The sequence below is a fragment of the Hemitrygon akajei genome, chromosome 12 (assembly GCF_048418815.1).
Source record: "Hemitrygon akajei chromosome 12, sHemAka1.3, whole genome shotgun sequence".
NCBI classification, from domain to species: Eukaryota; Metazoa; Chordata; class Chondrichthyes; order Myliobatiformes; family Dasyatidae; genus Hemitrygon; species Hemitrygon akajei.
In genome coordinates, this window is record NC_133135.1 from 68,401,898 (window position 1) to 68,415,354 (window position 13,457).

A 13,457-nucleotide genomic window follows, 5' to 3' on the forward strand; every position below is an offset into this window, starting at 1 on the left:
ACCAAAGCCTGTGGATATCTAAGATCTTATACTGGAGAAAAGATCATTCCTGTGGGAATGGCATTCATAACAAGCCACACTGAGCTAGTATGTGGCAAAAACAGGAGAGATTGTGGGGTTGTGATTGGTTGAGACAACTACAACTTGATTAGAAATCCACCCACTATTTGCATGCCACAACCCCTGCAATAAAGTCAACTGGAAGTGAATTAATAAAGGTCTTGAATGATGCAACTGCCAAGGATGGGATTAGCCATTGAGCTAGATTGCATGGAGGCTGAGTGACGGCCCATAGACAATGCCAGTGGTCCCAGCAGCCAAGAATAATGGATCTGTCAGGACCTGTGGTGATTTTAAGATCACCATCAACCCAGTACTGAAAGTAGATCAATACCTTCTTCCTAGGATCGAGGACATCTTAGCAAACATTTCTGGAGGGAAACACCTCAGCAAAGTGGACTTAGCTGAGGCCTACCTACAGATGGAGATGGAACAAGTCCTAAGTGTTTCTCAAAGGGTTTTATCACTATAATAGACTAATTTTTGGAGTAGCAGTTGCACCTACACTCTGGCAGAAAGCTACAGACAAGGTGTTGTAAAGCTGTCCAGGTACTTGTTATTGGATATTACCAGTGAGGACAACAAGGAAGTGCTCTGAAATCTCAGTGTTTAAAAGATTAGAAGATTATGGGCTCGGAGCACAACACAAGCGTGATTTCTTTAAACTATGCATCACATCATTGGCACAAAAAGATAACGCAAGTGCACTGAGAAAATTCAAACAGTAGTGGATGCCCCAACACCAAAGGATGTGTCAGTTACTGTCCATTTTAGGATTTGTCAATTACTATAACAAGTTCCTGCCAAACCTGGCTACTGTTCTCCACCCCGATCTCATTACTGAATATTGGGAAGAAATGGCAACGAATACAGCAGTGAGAGATGGCTTTCAAAAATGTAAAGAAATGGTGAAGTCAGACACAGAACTCATACATTATGATCCACATCGGCCAGCGAAGTTTGCCTGTAACGCCTTGTCTTATGGCATACTGCACGTACAGTCATGTCACATTAAGAGTGATGGAAATAAATGTACCATAGCCTTTGCATCACCTCCGCTTACTGCAGCAGAGAAAAATTACATACAGATTGACCGAGAGCCCTTGAATCTAGTTTGGGGTGTAAAATGATTCAACCAGTACTTGTATGCAAGAGTTTACCCTTGTTACTAATCATCAACCACTAGTGTCCATTTTCAGTTCACAGAAGGATATTCCCCATGAACAGCAGCAGCACAAATGCAGAGATGAGCTCTGTTTCTTGAAGGACACAATCACAAGATCGAATTCAAGAGGATAATTTATCATGGAAAAGCCGATGGATTGTCCTGTTTACCCATGGAAAAGAAAATAACTGAAAAATTTACAAGAGAACACTCCTCTTAACATATACTCCCTGATGGAATTCAAAATTCTCCCTATTATGGCTGAGATGATCCAAAGGGAAACCAGAAAAGACCCCCTCACTGTCATGGCCACCCAAATTGGCTGGAATGTGCAGCACAAAATCCAGTTCCACCATTTATACCAGTGCCAGGATGAATTTCCCTTGACAGGGGTTGCCTTATCTGGGGATTGAGAGTTGTTGTATCATCCAAGCTGAGAGCTAAAGTGTTAGAGGAGTTACATCTAGGCATGGCCGAAATGGAAGTGTTGGCTTGAAGCTGTCTGATGGCCTGGGGTAGATCAGCAGATCGAGCAGCTTGCCATGCACCATTTGGATTGACAACATGTCATAAAGATGCCAAGAGCAGTGCTTCTCCATCCCTGGGAATGGCTTGCATTGTCCTAGCAGAGGATTCATATGGGTATAGCCATGAACACAAATTTCTTGATAGTAGTGGATGCAGCTACAAAGTGGCCAGCCTCACACATTGTGGATGTGTTGAGAAGTTTTACTGTGTACTGTATCAGCAGTTATGGTCGAAATGACAATAAAAAGTGACTTGACTCGAAGCTTCTCCAACATTTAGTCAGTGACAACGGACAGTTTCAGCTATGCAGGTATTGATGATTTCTGCTTGACAATGCTATTGATGACAACTCCCATTTGCCTGTGACTGAGAACCAAACCAGCAAAGTTTGGATTTATCCTGCTTTTTGTGGACTAACAAATGCAGGCATTTTTTTATTGGTTTATTGGTACAGTGATGACATGGAAACAGCTTGGCTGGAAATATGGTTAGTTCAGGAACAAAGACTTCCGTACTACATTTAACATAAATTCTGGAGGAACTCAGTGGCTCATTGACTGTCTATCTCCCTCCATACAGGTACAAGAAAAAGTTTGTGAACCCTTTGCAATTACCTGGTTTTCTGCTTTACTCATAAAATGTGGTCTGATCTTCATCTGAGTCACAATATCAGACAAACAAAATCTGCCTAAACTAATACCACACAAACAGCTGTGCTTCTTCTCATCAATACAGAGTACACCATTTAAACAATCATAGGATAGGGTCAAAAAATATGTGAACATCTGTGGTAATGCCTTCTACAAAAGCCAATTGGGAGTCAGGTGTTTCAATCAACGAGATGAGATTGGAGGTGAGGGTTGTAGAGGTGCCCTGCCCTATAAGAAAGACGCACAAAGTAAGGTTACCGTCAGAGCCTGCTCTTCAAGAAAGATCTGCTTATGTGCACTATGCCTCGATCAAAACAACTTTCAGTGGACCTTAGAAGAAAAATTGTAGAGATACATGAAGCTGGAAAAGGCTACAAAGGCATTTCTAAAGACCTGAATGTTCATCAGTCCACAGTAAGAGAAATTGTCTATAAATGGAGAAAATTCAGTACTGCTGCTACTCTCCCTAGGAGTGGTTTCCCTGCAAAGATCACACCAAGAGCACAACGTGCAATGCTGAAGGAGGTGAAAAAGAACCCAAGGGTAACAGCAAAAAACCTGCAGAAATCTCTAGAACTTGCTAACATCTGTTCATGTGTCCACTCGAAGAAACTGAACAAGAATGGTGTTCGTGGAAGGACACCACAGAGGAAACCACTGCTCTCCAAAAAAAATCATAGCTGCATGTCACACACACAGAATGGTGGAGGAACTCAGCAGGCCAGGCAGCATCTAAGGAAAAGAATACAGCTGACATTTTGGGCTGAGTCCCTTCATCAGGACTGGAGAAAAAAAGTCTGCAAAAGACCATCTGGATGTTCCACAACACTTCTGGGACAATGTTCTGTGGACAACTGATACAAAAGTTGAACTTTTTGGCAGAAATGCACACGGATATGTTTGGAGGAAAAGATCACTGCACAGCAACACTTAAAACCGCAATCCAACTGTCAAGCATGGTGGAAAGAGCTTCATGGTTTGGGGCTGTTTTGTACAATGAATTCAAAATTGTATCAAGACATTTTACAGGAGAATGTCAGGGTAGCTGTCTGTCACCTGAAGCTTAATAAAAATTGGATGATGCAACAAAGCAATGATCCAAAACACAAGAGCAAATCAATAACAGAATAGTTTAAAAAGTAAATTTGTGGTTTGAAATGGCCAAGTAAGAGTCCAGACCTTTAACCTATTTGAGATGCAGTGGCATGTCCTGAATAGGACTGTTCCTACAAGGTATCCCAGAAATATTGATGAACTAAAATAGCTTTGTATGGAGGAATGGTCTAAAATTCCTCCTCAACAATGTGCAAGTCTGCTCAGCAGCTACAGGAAACATTTGGTGGAGGTTATTAAGTACAAGGGTTCACATATTTTTTCAGCCTGGATTGTGAAAGATTAAACAATGTGTTCAATAAAGATATGAAAAAGTACAATTTTTTGTGTTATTAGTTTAGGCAGGTTGTGTTGTCCATCATTGTGATATAGATGAAGATCGGACCACATTTTATAATTCATGCAGAAAACCAGGTAATTGGAAAGGTTTCACAAACTTTTTCTTGCAACTATAGATGCTACCCGACCTGCCAAATTTCTCCAGCATTTTATGTACTGTTCCAGATTCCAGCATCTGCTGGCTTTTGTGTCTCTAGTACTACAGTAAGATGTTACCTGGCCTCAAAACTTTTCTTGTATCCAGTGGCTAAAGATATTTTAAAATGTTTAAGCTTTATTTTGACACCAATATTTGGGAGAAAGTACAAAACGAGTTTGTTCTTTCTATCTGTGACCACATGGGTTTCCTCTGGGTTATCTGATCTCCTCCCACAATATAGATGATTTACAGCCTATGCAATAGTTCTGTTCCTGAGGACTCTCTATAATCTGAATTTTCTAAGAGTCAGAAATGTCTCTTTACTCATCTGTATCATATTGCCGTGCAGTCGTCTTAAATTCTTCCATTGAGACTTCATCCTAACACTACTCATAATTAAACTAATGGAATATATATTCAGTTCTTAATGAATGCAGAAAAACATTTTATTACTATTATGAAAATTTAAAACTTGTGAGAAAGCTTTACATGAAATCATATTTGCATAAATCAGATCCTCCGTAACCCACCGTACTAGGCTCAACCATTACTGAGGACTGATGTTCTTGGACACTCCACCTGTATTACCATCCATGAACGGACGTGGTATAACAGCCGTGTTTTGGTTAAACTTATTGTGATTTAAATCAGGAATACATCTATCACATATGGAAATAACAGATCCCATTAAAGAGTCTTGATTTATCTTGATGAACTAACCAACACACAACTTAGATCAGATGTATCTAATTTTTTGTTTACATGTCCTTTCCTCTCCTGGTTAGCTGCCATAATTACATAGGTGGTGACTACTTCAAGTTGGCAAATTCACAACAAAAACAGACTGCATAAAAATAATCACACCACAAATAAACTGACATACCAGTTTGATTATATTTTCCAATTAACAGTAAGCCAACAGATTATTTGGGCATTAAGGTGCAAATACCATGAACCATCAAGGAAAACTTTCCATTACATATAGAGTACAATGCAGAAGAAAGGTTCAGGAGAACAGCTGAACAGCTTTGAGACCAGAATATACCCTGACTTCACCCATCACTTTCTTTCTCACGTATACATCAAACCTCCATTTAAACATCTGTAGAATTATGTACAGAAGAAATACATATTTAATGTCTTGGTGCTTGCCAAGTCTAATAACCAGACTGTTTCAGATAAATCTGCAGCTATTTGGTCCATTATGCCCATCCCTGTCAAAATCAAATTATCAACTTAACATCCACAAGGATTTCTGTCTCAATCACTCAGGGAATGAATTCTTAACTACTAACTTTGAGTAAGAAAAATAAAAACAACAGAGGTTATCAACTGTTTCCTAGTTAATAACCTCTCTAACAGGAACTACGGTAGGACTTCGTTAACAAATTTTACACATTTCTCCTACAGCCTCCAACTTCCAAAGACTGGCCAATCTTTCCTCATAACCAAACTTCTCCATAAATGGCAACAACCTTACTGATTTCCAGTACTTGCATTTTGTTCTCATCACTTCTGCATCCTCTCATATCCTCTTTGGTGTGGTGACCAGCACTACTCAGCATTCTGTCTGTGGCCTAACCATTGCTTTATACAGCTGTCACATTTCCTCTATAACCCAGCCAAAAATGAATACTACATTACGTCTGCTTAACATCTACTTGCCACACTACCTAAAGATCTCAGATCATAGTCTCCCTAGGAACCCTCATCCTCTGCACTCTTAGAATCCTACAGTTTACATACACTCACTCCTTAGTTTTTTTCCCCCCAATTCTGTGATCAGTCCATCAATACATTCCAAATCAGCTACCTTCTGCTTCATTACCAACTACACCATCAGCTGTGTCACCTATAAAATTATTTATGAAGGGCATAAAAAACACAAAATGCTGGCAGAACTCAGCAGGCCAGACAGCATCTATGGGAGGAGGTCAGTACATTTGTTAAAATAATTGACAGAAATGGGAAAATATGAAGAACCTGGCTCAATCCAGGGTTCCTGTAATTCCTGTCTGCGAGTAACGTACTTCCTCTTAGAGAGAGCAACGTGGCATTGCAACGGAGGTTGTCCTTCCCGCACTCCCTCCACTCACCTGTTGCTCCAGATCCCATACAGCAGCTCTACGAAGGCAAAGGAGAGGTTGAGCATGAGGAAGAAGAAGAGGTTTCGAGATGTGGAATCCGACAAAATGGACCTGAGAAAAGAAAAACATGCGAGTTTGGCAGACAGTCCGATCCTTACACCCATCCCCATGTTCCAGCTGTAAGACTCCAGTCTCGGTTCCCCGTCCCGGACCCAGGGCCCATCGCTGGAGCCCAATACACATCCAGCCCCCTTCAGTCCAGCCGCGTCCCGTCCATCCCATTCCCTCCCCCCCCCCCCCCCAATCTACCTGAACCAGCCCGACACCTTGCGGAGCAGATTGAACCGTGGCGGCTTATATTCATCGTCCTTTATGGAGAGGGGTAACATGCTGCTCGCAGGACACAGTCGCCGCTCCACGGCAACTGCACCTCCAAGGCACTCGCCGCAACTTCCGGTCGCCCAGTGGAACGGCCTCCAGCCGACGGCATCCAAGGCGCAAGCGCGAGCGGCAGCGCCGTGCCAGCCCCTCCCGCCGAATCCGACACCACAGAAAAGCACAGTCTATTCGGCCCAGACCCGCACCATAGGCATCATCCAAACTTCTCTTACACATTGAGCTCGCATGCGCCACTTGCGCTGACAGCTCGTTCCACAAACCCCTGAGTGAAGTTCTTAAACTTCACCTTTTACCCTTAACCCATGACCTCTAATTGTCTCACCCAAACTCTGTGGGAAAAACCTGTTTGCAATTACCCTATCAATACCCCTCGTAATTTTCACTGATATTTGCAAGGTACGAAATGGGAGAAGCGTTCTCCTGACATTTGTCTTCCTCACTTCAGACTCAACTTGCAAATTATCTTTAGGGAATCCTGCACAAGGACTCCCAAGTCCCTTTTCACCTCAGTTTTTTGTATTTTCTCTCCATTTCGAAAATATTCAACCCTTTCATTTCTTCTACCAAAGTGAATGACCGTACACTTTCCAACACTGTATTCTATCTGCCATTGCTTTGCCCATTTCCCAAAACTGTCGAAGTCCTTTTGTAGCCTCACTACTTCCTCAAAAATACTTGCCCCTCTGCCTATCTTCATATCATCTGCAAACTTTGCAACAAAGCCATCAATTCCATTATCCAAATCATTGTCATATAACGTAAAAAGAATCAGTTTCAACACTACGAGTCCCTGGCAGCCAGCCCAAAAAGGCTCCCTCTATTCCAAATTTTTACCTTCTGCCAATCAGCCACTGCTTTATCCGTGCTAGAATCTATCCTGTAATACCATGGCATGTAACTTTTTAAGCAGCCTCAAGTTATAATTCATTTTATAAATGACCTGGATGTAGAGGTGGAAGGATGGGTGAGTAAGTTTGCAGATGACACAAAGATTGGAGGAATTGTGGATGGAGCTGTAGGTGCTTGAAGGTTACAAGAGGATATAGACAGGCTGCAAAGTTGGGCAGAAAAATGGTAGATGGAGTTCAATCTGGACAAGTGTGAGGTGATGCATTTTGGAAGGACAAACCAGAAGACTGAGTACAGGATTAATGGTCAGTTACTTAAGAGTGTGGATGAACAAAGGGACCTTGGGGTTCAAATCCTCAAGGTCGCTGCACAGGTTGATAGGGTAGTTAAGAAGGCCAATGAGTTGCTAGGCTTCATTAACAGGGGGATTGAGTTCAAGAGTAGAGAGGTCATGTTGCAACTCTACAAATCTCTGGTGAGACCGCACTTAGAGTATTGTGTTCAATTCTGGTCACTTCATTATAGGAAGGATGTGGAAGCTATGGAGAAGGTGCAGAAGAGATTTACCAGGATGTTGCCTGGATTAGAGAACAAGTCATATGAAGCAAGGTTAGCAGAGCTGGGACTTTTCTCTTTGGAGCGTAGAAGAATGAGAGGGGACTTGATAGAAGTCTACAAGATTATGAGAGGCATAGGTAGGGTGGATAGTCAGTACCTGTTTCCCAGGGCACCAATAGCAAATACCAGAGGGCAAAGGTACAAAATTAAGGGAAGGATGTTTAGGGGAGAAATCAGGGGTAAGTTTTTTACACAGAGGGTTGTGAGTGCCTGGAATGACTTGCCAGGGATGGTGGTGGAGGCTAAAACATTAGGGGTATTTAAGAGCCTCTTGGACAGGCACATGGATGAAAGAAAAATGGAGGGTTATGGGGTAGTGTGGGTTTAGTACTTTTTTAAAGGATTATATGGGTCGGCACAACATGGAGGGCTGAAGGGCCTGTACTGTGCTGTAGTGTTCTATGGTTCTATGTGTGGCACCTTGTCACAGGCCTTCTGAAAATCCAAATACATAACATCAACCAATTCTCCATTGTCTATCCTACTTGTTATTTTTTCAAAGAATTCCAACAGATTTGTTAGGCAAGATTTCCCTTTGAGGAAATCATGCTGGCTATGGCCCATTTTATCAACAGTCTCCAAGTACTCTGAGAACTGAGCCTTAATAATCAACCAACATCTTCCCAACCACTGAGTTCAGACTAACTGGCCCATAGTTTCTTTTTTTCTGCCTCTCTCCCTTCTTGAAGAGTCGAGTGACATTTGCAATTTCCAGTCTTCTGGAACCATTCCAGAATCTAGTGATTCTTGAAAGATCTTTACTAATGCCTCCATGATCTCTTCAGCCATCTCTTTCAGAACCCTGCAGTGTACACCATCTGGTCCAAGTGATTTATCTACCTTCAGACCTTTCAGTTTCCCAAGAATCTTTTCTCTAGTTATGGTAACCTCACTCAATTCATGACCCTTGCCACCTTGAACTTCCATTATACTTCCAGTGTCTTCCACCATGAAGATGATGCAAAGTACTTATTCTGTTCGTCCACCATTTTAGTGTCCCACATTACTACTTCTCCAGCATCATTTTCCAGCTGTCCGATATCCACTCGGATATAGAGTGGATGTTATACTTTATATCTCTGAAAAAACTTTTGGTATTCTCTTTAATATTATTGACTAGCTTACTTTTCCTTCTTAATGACTTTTTTAGTTGTCTTCCATTGGTTTATAAAAGTTTCCCAATCCTCTAACTTCCCACTAATTTTTGCTCTATTATATGCCCTCTCTTTGGCTTTTGTGTTGGCTTTGACTTCTCTTGTTAGCCATCGTTGTATCATCTTTCCTTTCGAACACTTCTTCCTGTCTGGGATGTATATATCCTGTGCCTTCAAAATTGCTTCCAGAAATTCCAGCCATTGCTGCTCTGCCATCGTCCCTGCCAGTGTTCCCTTCCAATCAATTCTGGCCAACTCCTCTCTCATGCCACTGTAATCCCCTTTATACTTATGACTGTGAGGCTATGCACAGTTCCAATGCCATATTTAAGTATGCAGAGGGCACCACTGTTGTTGGCCACATCAAAGGTGATGGTGAATCAACATATAAGAGAGAGATTGAAAATCTGGTTGAGTGGTGCCATGATAACATTCAACTCAGTGTCAGCAAGACCAAGGAGATGGTAATTGATTTTAGGAGGAGGAAATTGGAGGTCTATGAGCCAGTCTTCATCAGAGGAGCAGAGATGGAGAGAGTCAGCAGCTTTAAATTCCTCGGTGATGTAATTTCAGAGGGTCTGTTTTGAGTCCAACAAATGTAATTATGAAGAAAGCACATCAGTGCCTTAAACCATGTCTGTTTCATTTGAAATCTGTGGAGATTCGGCATGACACCTAAAACTTTGACAACCACTATAGGTGTTTGGTGGAGAGTATATTACATAGCACATAGAAATTTACAGCACATTACAGGCCCTTCAGCCCACAATGTTGTGCTGACCATGTAACCTACTTTAGAAACTGCCTAGAATTTCCCTAGTGCGTAGCTCTCTATGTTTCTAAGCTCCATGTAATTATCTAAGAGGCTCTTAGAAGACCCTATTGTATCCAGTTCCACCACTGCCCCCAGCAGTGCATTCCACACACCCATCACTCTCTGTGTGAAAAACGTATGCCTGGCATCCCCTCAGTACCTATTTCCAAGCACCTTAAAACTATGCCTCCTCATGTTAGCCATTTCATCTCTGGGAAAAAGGCTCTGTCTATCCACATGATCAATGCCCCTCATCATCTTATACACCTCAGTCAGGTCACCTCTCATCCTCTGTTGCTCCAAGGCCAAGTACACTCAACCTGTTCTTATAAGGTACTCCCTCCAATCCAGGCAACATCCTTGTAAATCTCCTCTGCACTCTCTCTACAATATCCACATCCTTCCTACAGTGAGGTGACCAGAACTGAACACAGTACTCCAAGTGGGTTCTGACCAGGGTCTTATATAGCTGTAACATTACTTCACAGTTCTTGAACTCAATCCATGGTTGATGAATGCCAACACACCATACACCCTCTTAACAACACTGTCAACCTGTGCAACAGCTTTGAGTGTCCTATCGACATGGACCCTAGGATCTCTCAGATCCTCCACACTGCCAAAAGTCTTACCATTAATATTATATTTTGTCTTCAAATTTGACCTACCAAAATGAACCACTTCACACTTACCTGGGTTGAACTCCATCTACCACTTCTCAGCCCAGTTCTGCATCCTATTGATGTCCTGCTTTAACCTCTGACAATCCTCCAGATTATCCACAACACCCCCAACCTTTGTGTCATCAGCAAACTTACTAACCCACCCTTCTAGTTCTTCATCCAGGTAATTTATATAAATCACAAAGAGGAGGGGAGGGGTCCCAGAACAGATCCCTGCAGAACACCACTGGTCACCAATCTCCATGCAGAATATGAATCGTCTACAACCACTCTTTGCCTTCTGTGGGCAAGCCAATTCTGGATCCACAAAGCAAGGTCTCCTTCGATCCCATGCTTCCTTACTTTCTAAAGGAGCCTGGTATGGGGAACCTTATCAAATGCCTTGCTGAAATGCATATACACTACATCCACCGCTCTATCTTCATCAATCATCAATGTGTCCTCAAATAATCCTCAAATAATTCAATCAGGCTCATAAGGCATGACCTGCCCTTACCAAAGCCATGCTGACTATCCCTAATCAGATTATGTCTCGCCAAATGCTGATAAATCCTGCCTCTCAAGGTCTTCTCCAACAACTTGCCCACCACTGACTCACTGGTCTATTATTTCCTGGGTTATCTCTACTCCCTTTCTTGAACAAGGGAAAAATATTTGCAACCCTCCAATCCTCTGGCACTTCTCCCATCCCTATTGATGATGCAAGGATCATCACAAAAGGCTCAGCAAAAACCTCCCTTGCTTCCCACAGTAGCCTGGGGTATATCTCATCCGGTCCCCGTGACTTATCTAACTTAATGTTTTTCAAAAGCTCCAGCACATCCTCTTTCTTAATGTCTATATGCTCAACGATTTCAGTCCACTGTAAGTCACTCCCACAATTGCAAAGGTCTTTTGTCCTGGTGAATACTGAAGCAAAGTATTCATTAAGTACTTCTGCTACCTCGTCTGACTCCATGCATGCATTTCCACTATCGCACCTGATTGGTCCTATTCTCACATGGCTCATCCTCTTGCTCTTCACATACATGTAGAATTCCTTGGGGTTTTCCTTAATCCTTCTCACCAAGGCCTTCTCATGGCCCTTTCTGGCTCTTCTAATTCCATTCTTAAGCTCCTTCCTAGCAACCTTGTAATTTCTAGAGCTCTAACAGTACCTAGTTTCTTGAACCTTTTGTAAGCTTTTCTTTTGTTCTTAACTAGATTTTCTGCATACTTTGTACACCATGGTTCTTTAACTCTACCATCCTTTCCCTGCCTCAATGGAACATACCTATGCAAAACTCCACGCAGATACCCTCTGAACATTTGCCACATTTCTTCTGTACATTTCCCTCAGAACATCTGCTCCCAAGTTCTGGCCTAATAGTATCATATTTCCTCCTACCCCAATCGAATGTTTTCTCAAATTGTCTGCTCCTATCCCTCTCCAGCGCAAAGGTGCAGGAGATAGAGTTGTGGTCACTACCTCCAAAATGCTCTCCCACCGAGAGATCTGACACCTGACCCGGTTCATTTCCCAATACCAGATCAAGTACAGCCACTCCTCTTGTTGGCTTATCTACATATTGCATCAGGAAGCCTTCCTGAACACACCTAACAAACTTCACCCCATCTATATTGACTGACTGCATCACAGCCTGGTATGGAAACACCAATGCCCTTGAACAGAAAATCCTACAAAAAGTAGTGGATTCAGTCTAGTCCAATATGGGTAAAACTCTCCCCACCATTGAGTACACCTACATGTAGCACTGTTGGAGAAAAGCAGCATCAAGGACCCCCACCACTAAAATCATGCTCTCTTCTTGCTACCACCATCCGGAAGGGGGTACAGGAGCCTCAGGACTCACACAACTAGGTTCAGAAACAGTTATTACCACTCAACCATCAGGCTCTTGAACCTGTGGGGGCAACTTCACTCACCCCATCACTGAACAGTTCCCACAACCTCTGGACTCACTTTCAAGGGCTCTTCATCTCATGTTCTTGATAGATATTTATTATTATTATTATTATTAGATAGATAGATAGATAGATAGATAGATAGATACTTTATTCATCCCCATGGGGAAATTCAACTTTTTTCCAATGTCCCATACACTTGTTGTAGCAAAACTAATTACATACAATACTTAACTCAGTAAAGAATATGATATGCATCTAAATCACTATCTCAAAAAGCATTAATAATAGCTTTTTAAAAGTTCTTAAGTCCTGGCGGTAGAATTGTAAAGCCTAATGGCATTGGGGAGTATTATTATATTTTTCTTTTGTATTTGCATAGTTTGTTGTCTTTTGTACATTGGTTGTTTGTCAGTCCTGTTGGGTGTGGTCTCTCATTGATTCTATTGTATTGCATTGGATTTGCTGTATATGCCACAGGAAAACAAATCTCAGGGTTGTAAGTGGTGACATGAAGGTATTTTGATAATAAATTTAGTTTCAACTTTGCTCTCATGGACATCTTAACCAACTGACACTTTTGACTCATTCATTGATCAGACAGATATCAAATAGATAACCATAATGGCAAGCTTTTGCATCTACTGGAAATCTGAAGTCATGACAAACAATGTTGGGAAAACTCAACAGGCTAAGCAACATCCATGCAAACTGGAACAGTCGCACATACAAAAGGATGGAGAAACTCAGCAGGTCAGGCAGCATCTGTAGAGGGAAATAAACAGTTAATACTTTGGGTGAGTGATGCACCATCAATAACTCACGCTGAGACTTAGGAAGTGAGATATTGGCTTTTATTGACTGGAAGAATAAACAACACTACATCCTGGGGAAAATGAGGGAGAGCAGCAGCCCACAGTCGCCTTTATACAGGGGTCTGTGGGAGGAGCCACA

General features: G+C 42.0%; 1 protein-coding gene across 1 annotated transcript in view; it reads right to left on the reverse strand.

Annotated features, from left to right (window-relative positions):
• Positions 1–6,558, reverse strand: part of slc30a7 (solute carrier family 30 member 7) — a 75,835-nt gene extending 69,277 nt beyond the window's left edge. Inside the window, exons 1-2 of the mRNA XM_073063387.1 lie at positions 6,391–6,558; positions 6,091–6,192 (exon numbers count right to left, since the gene is read on the reverse strand). Coding sequence (XP_072919488.1) covers positions 6,091–6,192; positions 6,391–6,470 — 182 coding nt within the window. The 5' untranslated portion in view covers positions 6,471–6,558. The remainder of the gene's footprint in view (positions 1–6,090; positions 6,193–6,390) is intronic.
• Between the last annotated feature and the right edge of the window lie 6,899 nt (positions 6,559–13,457).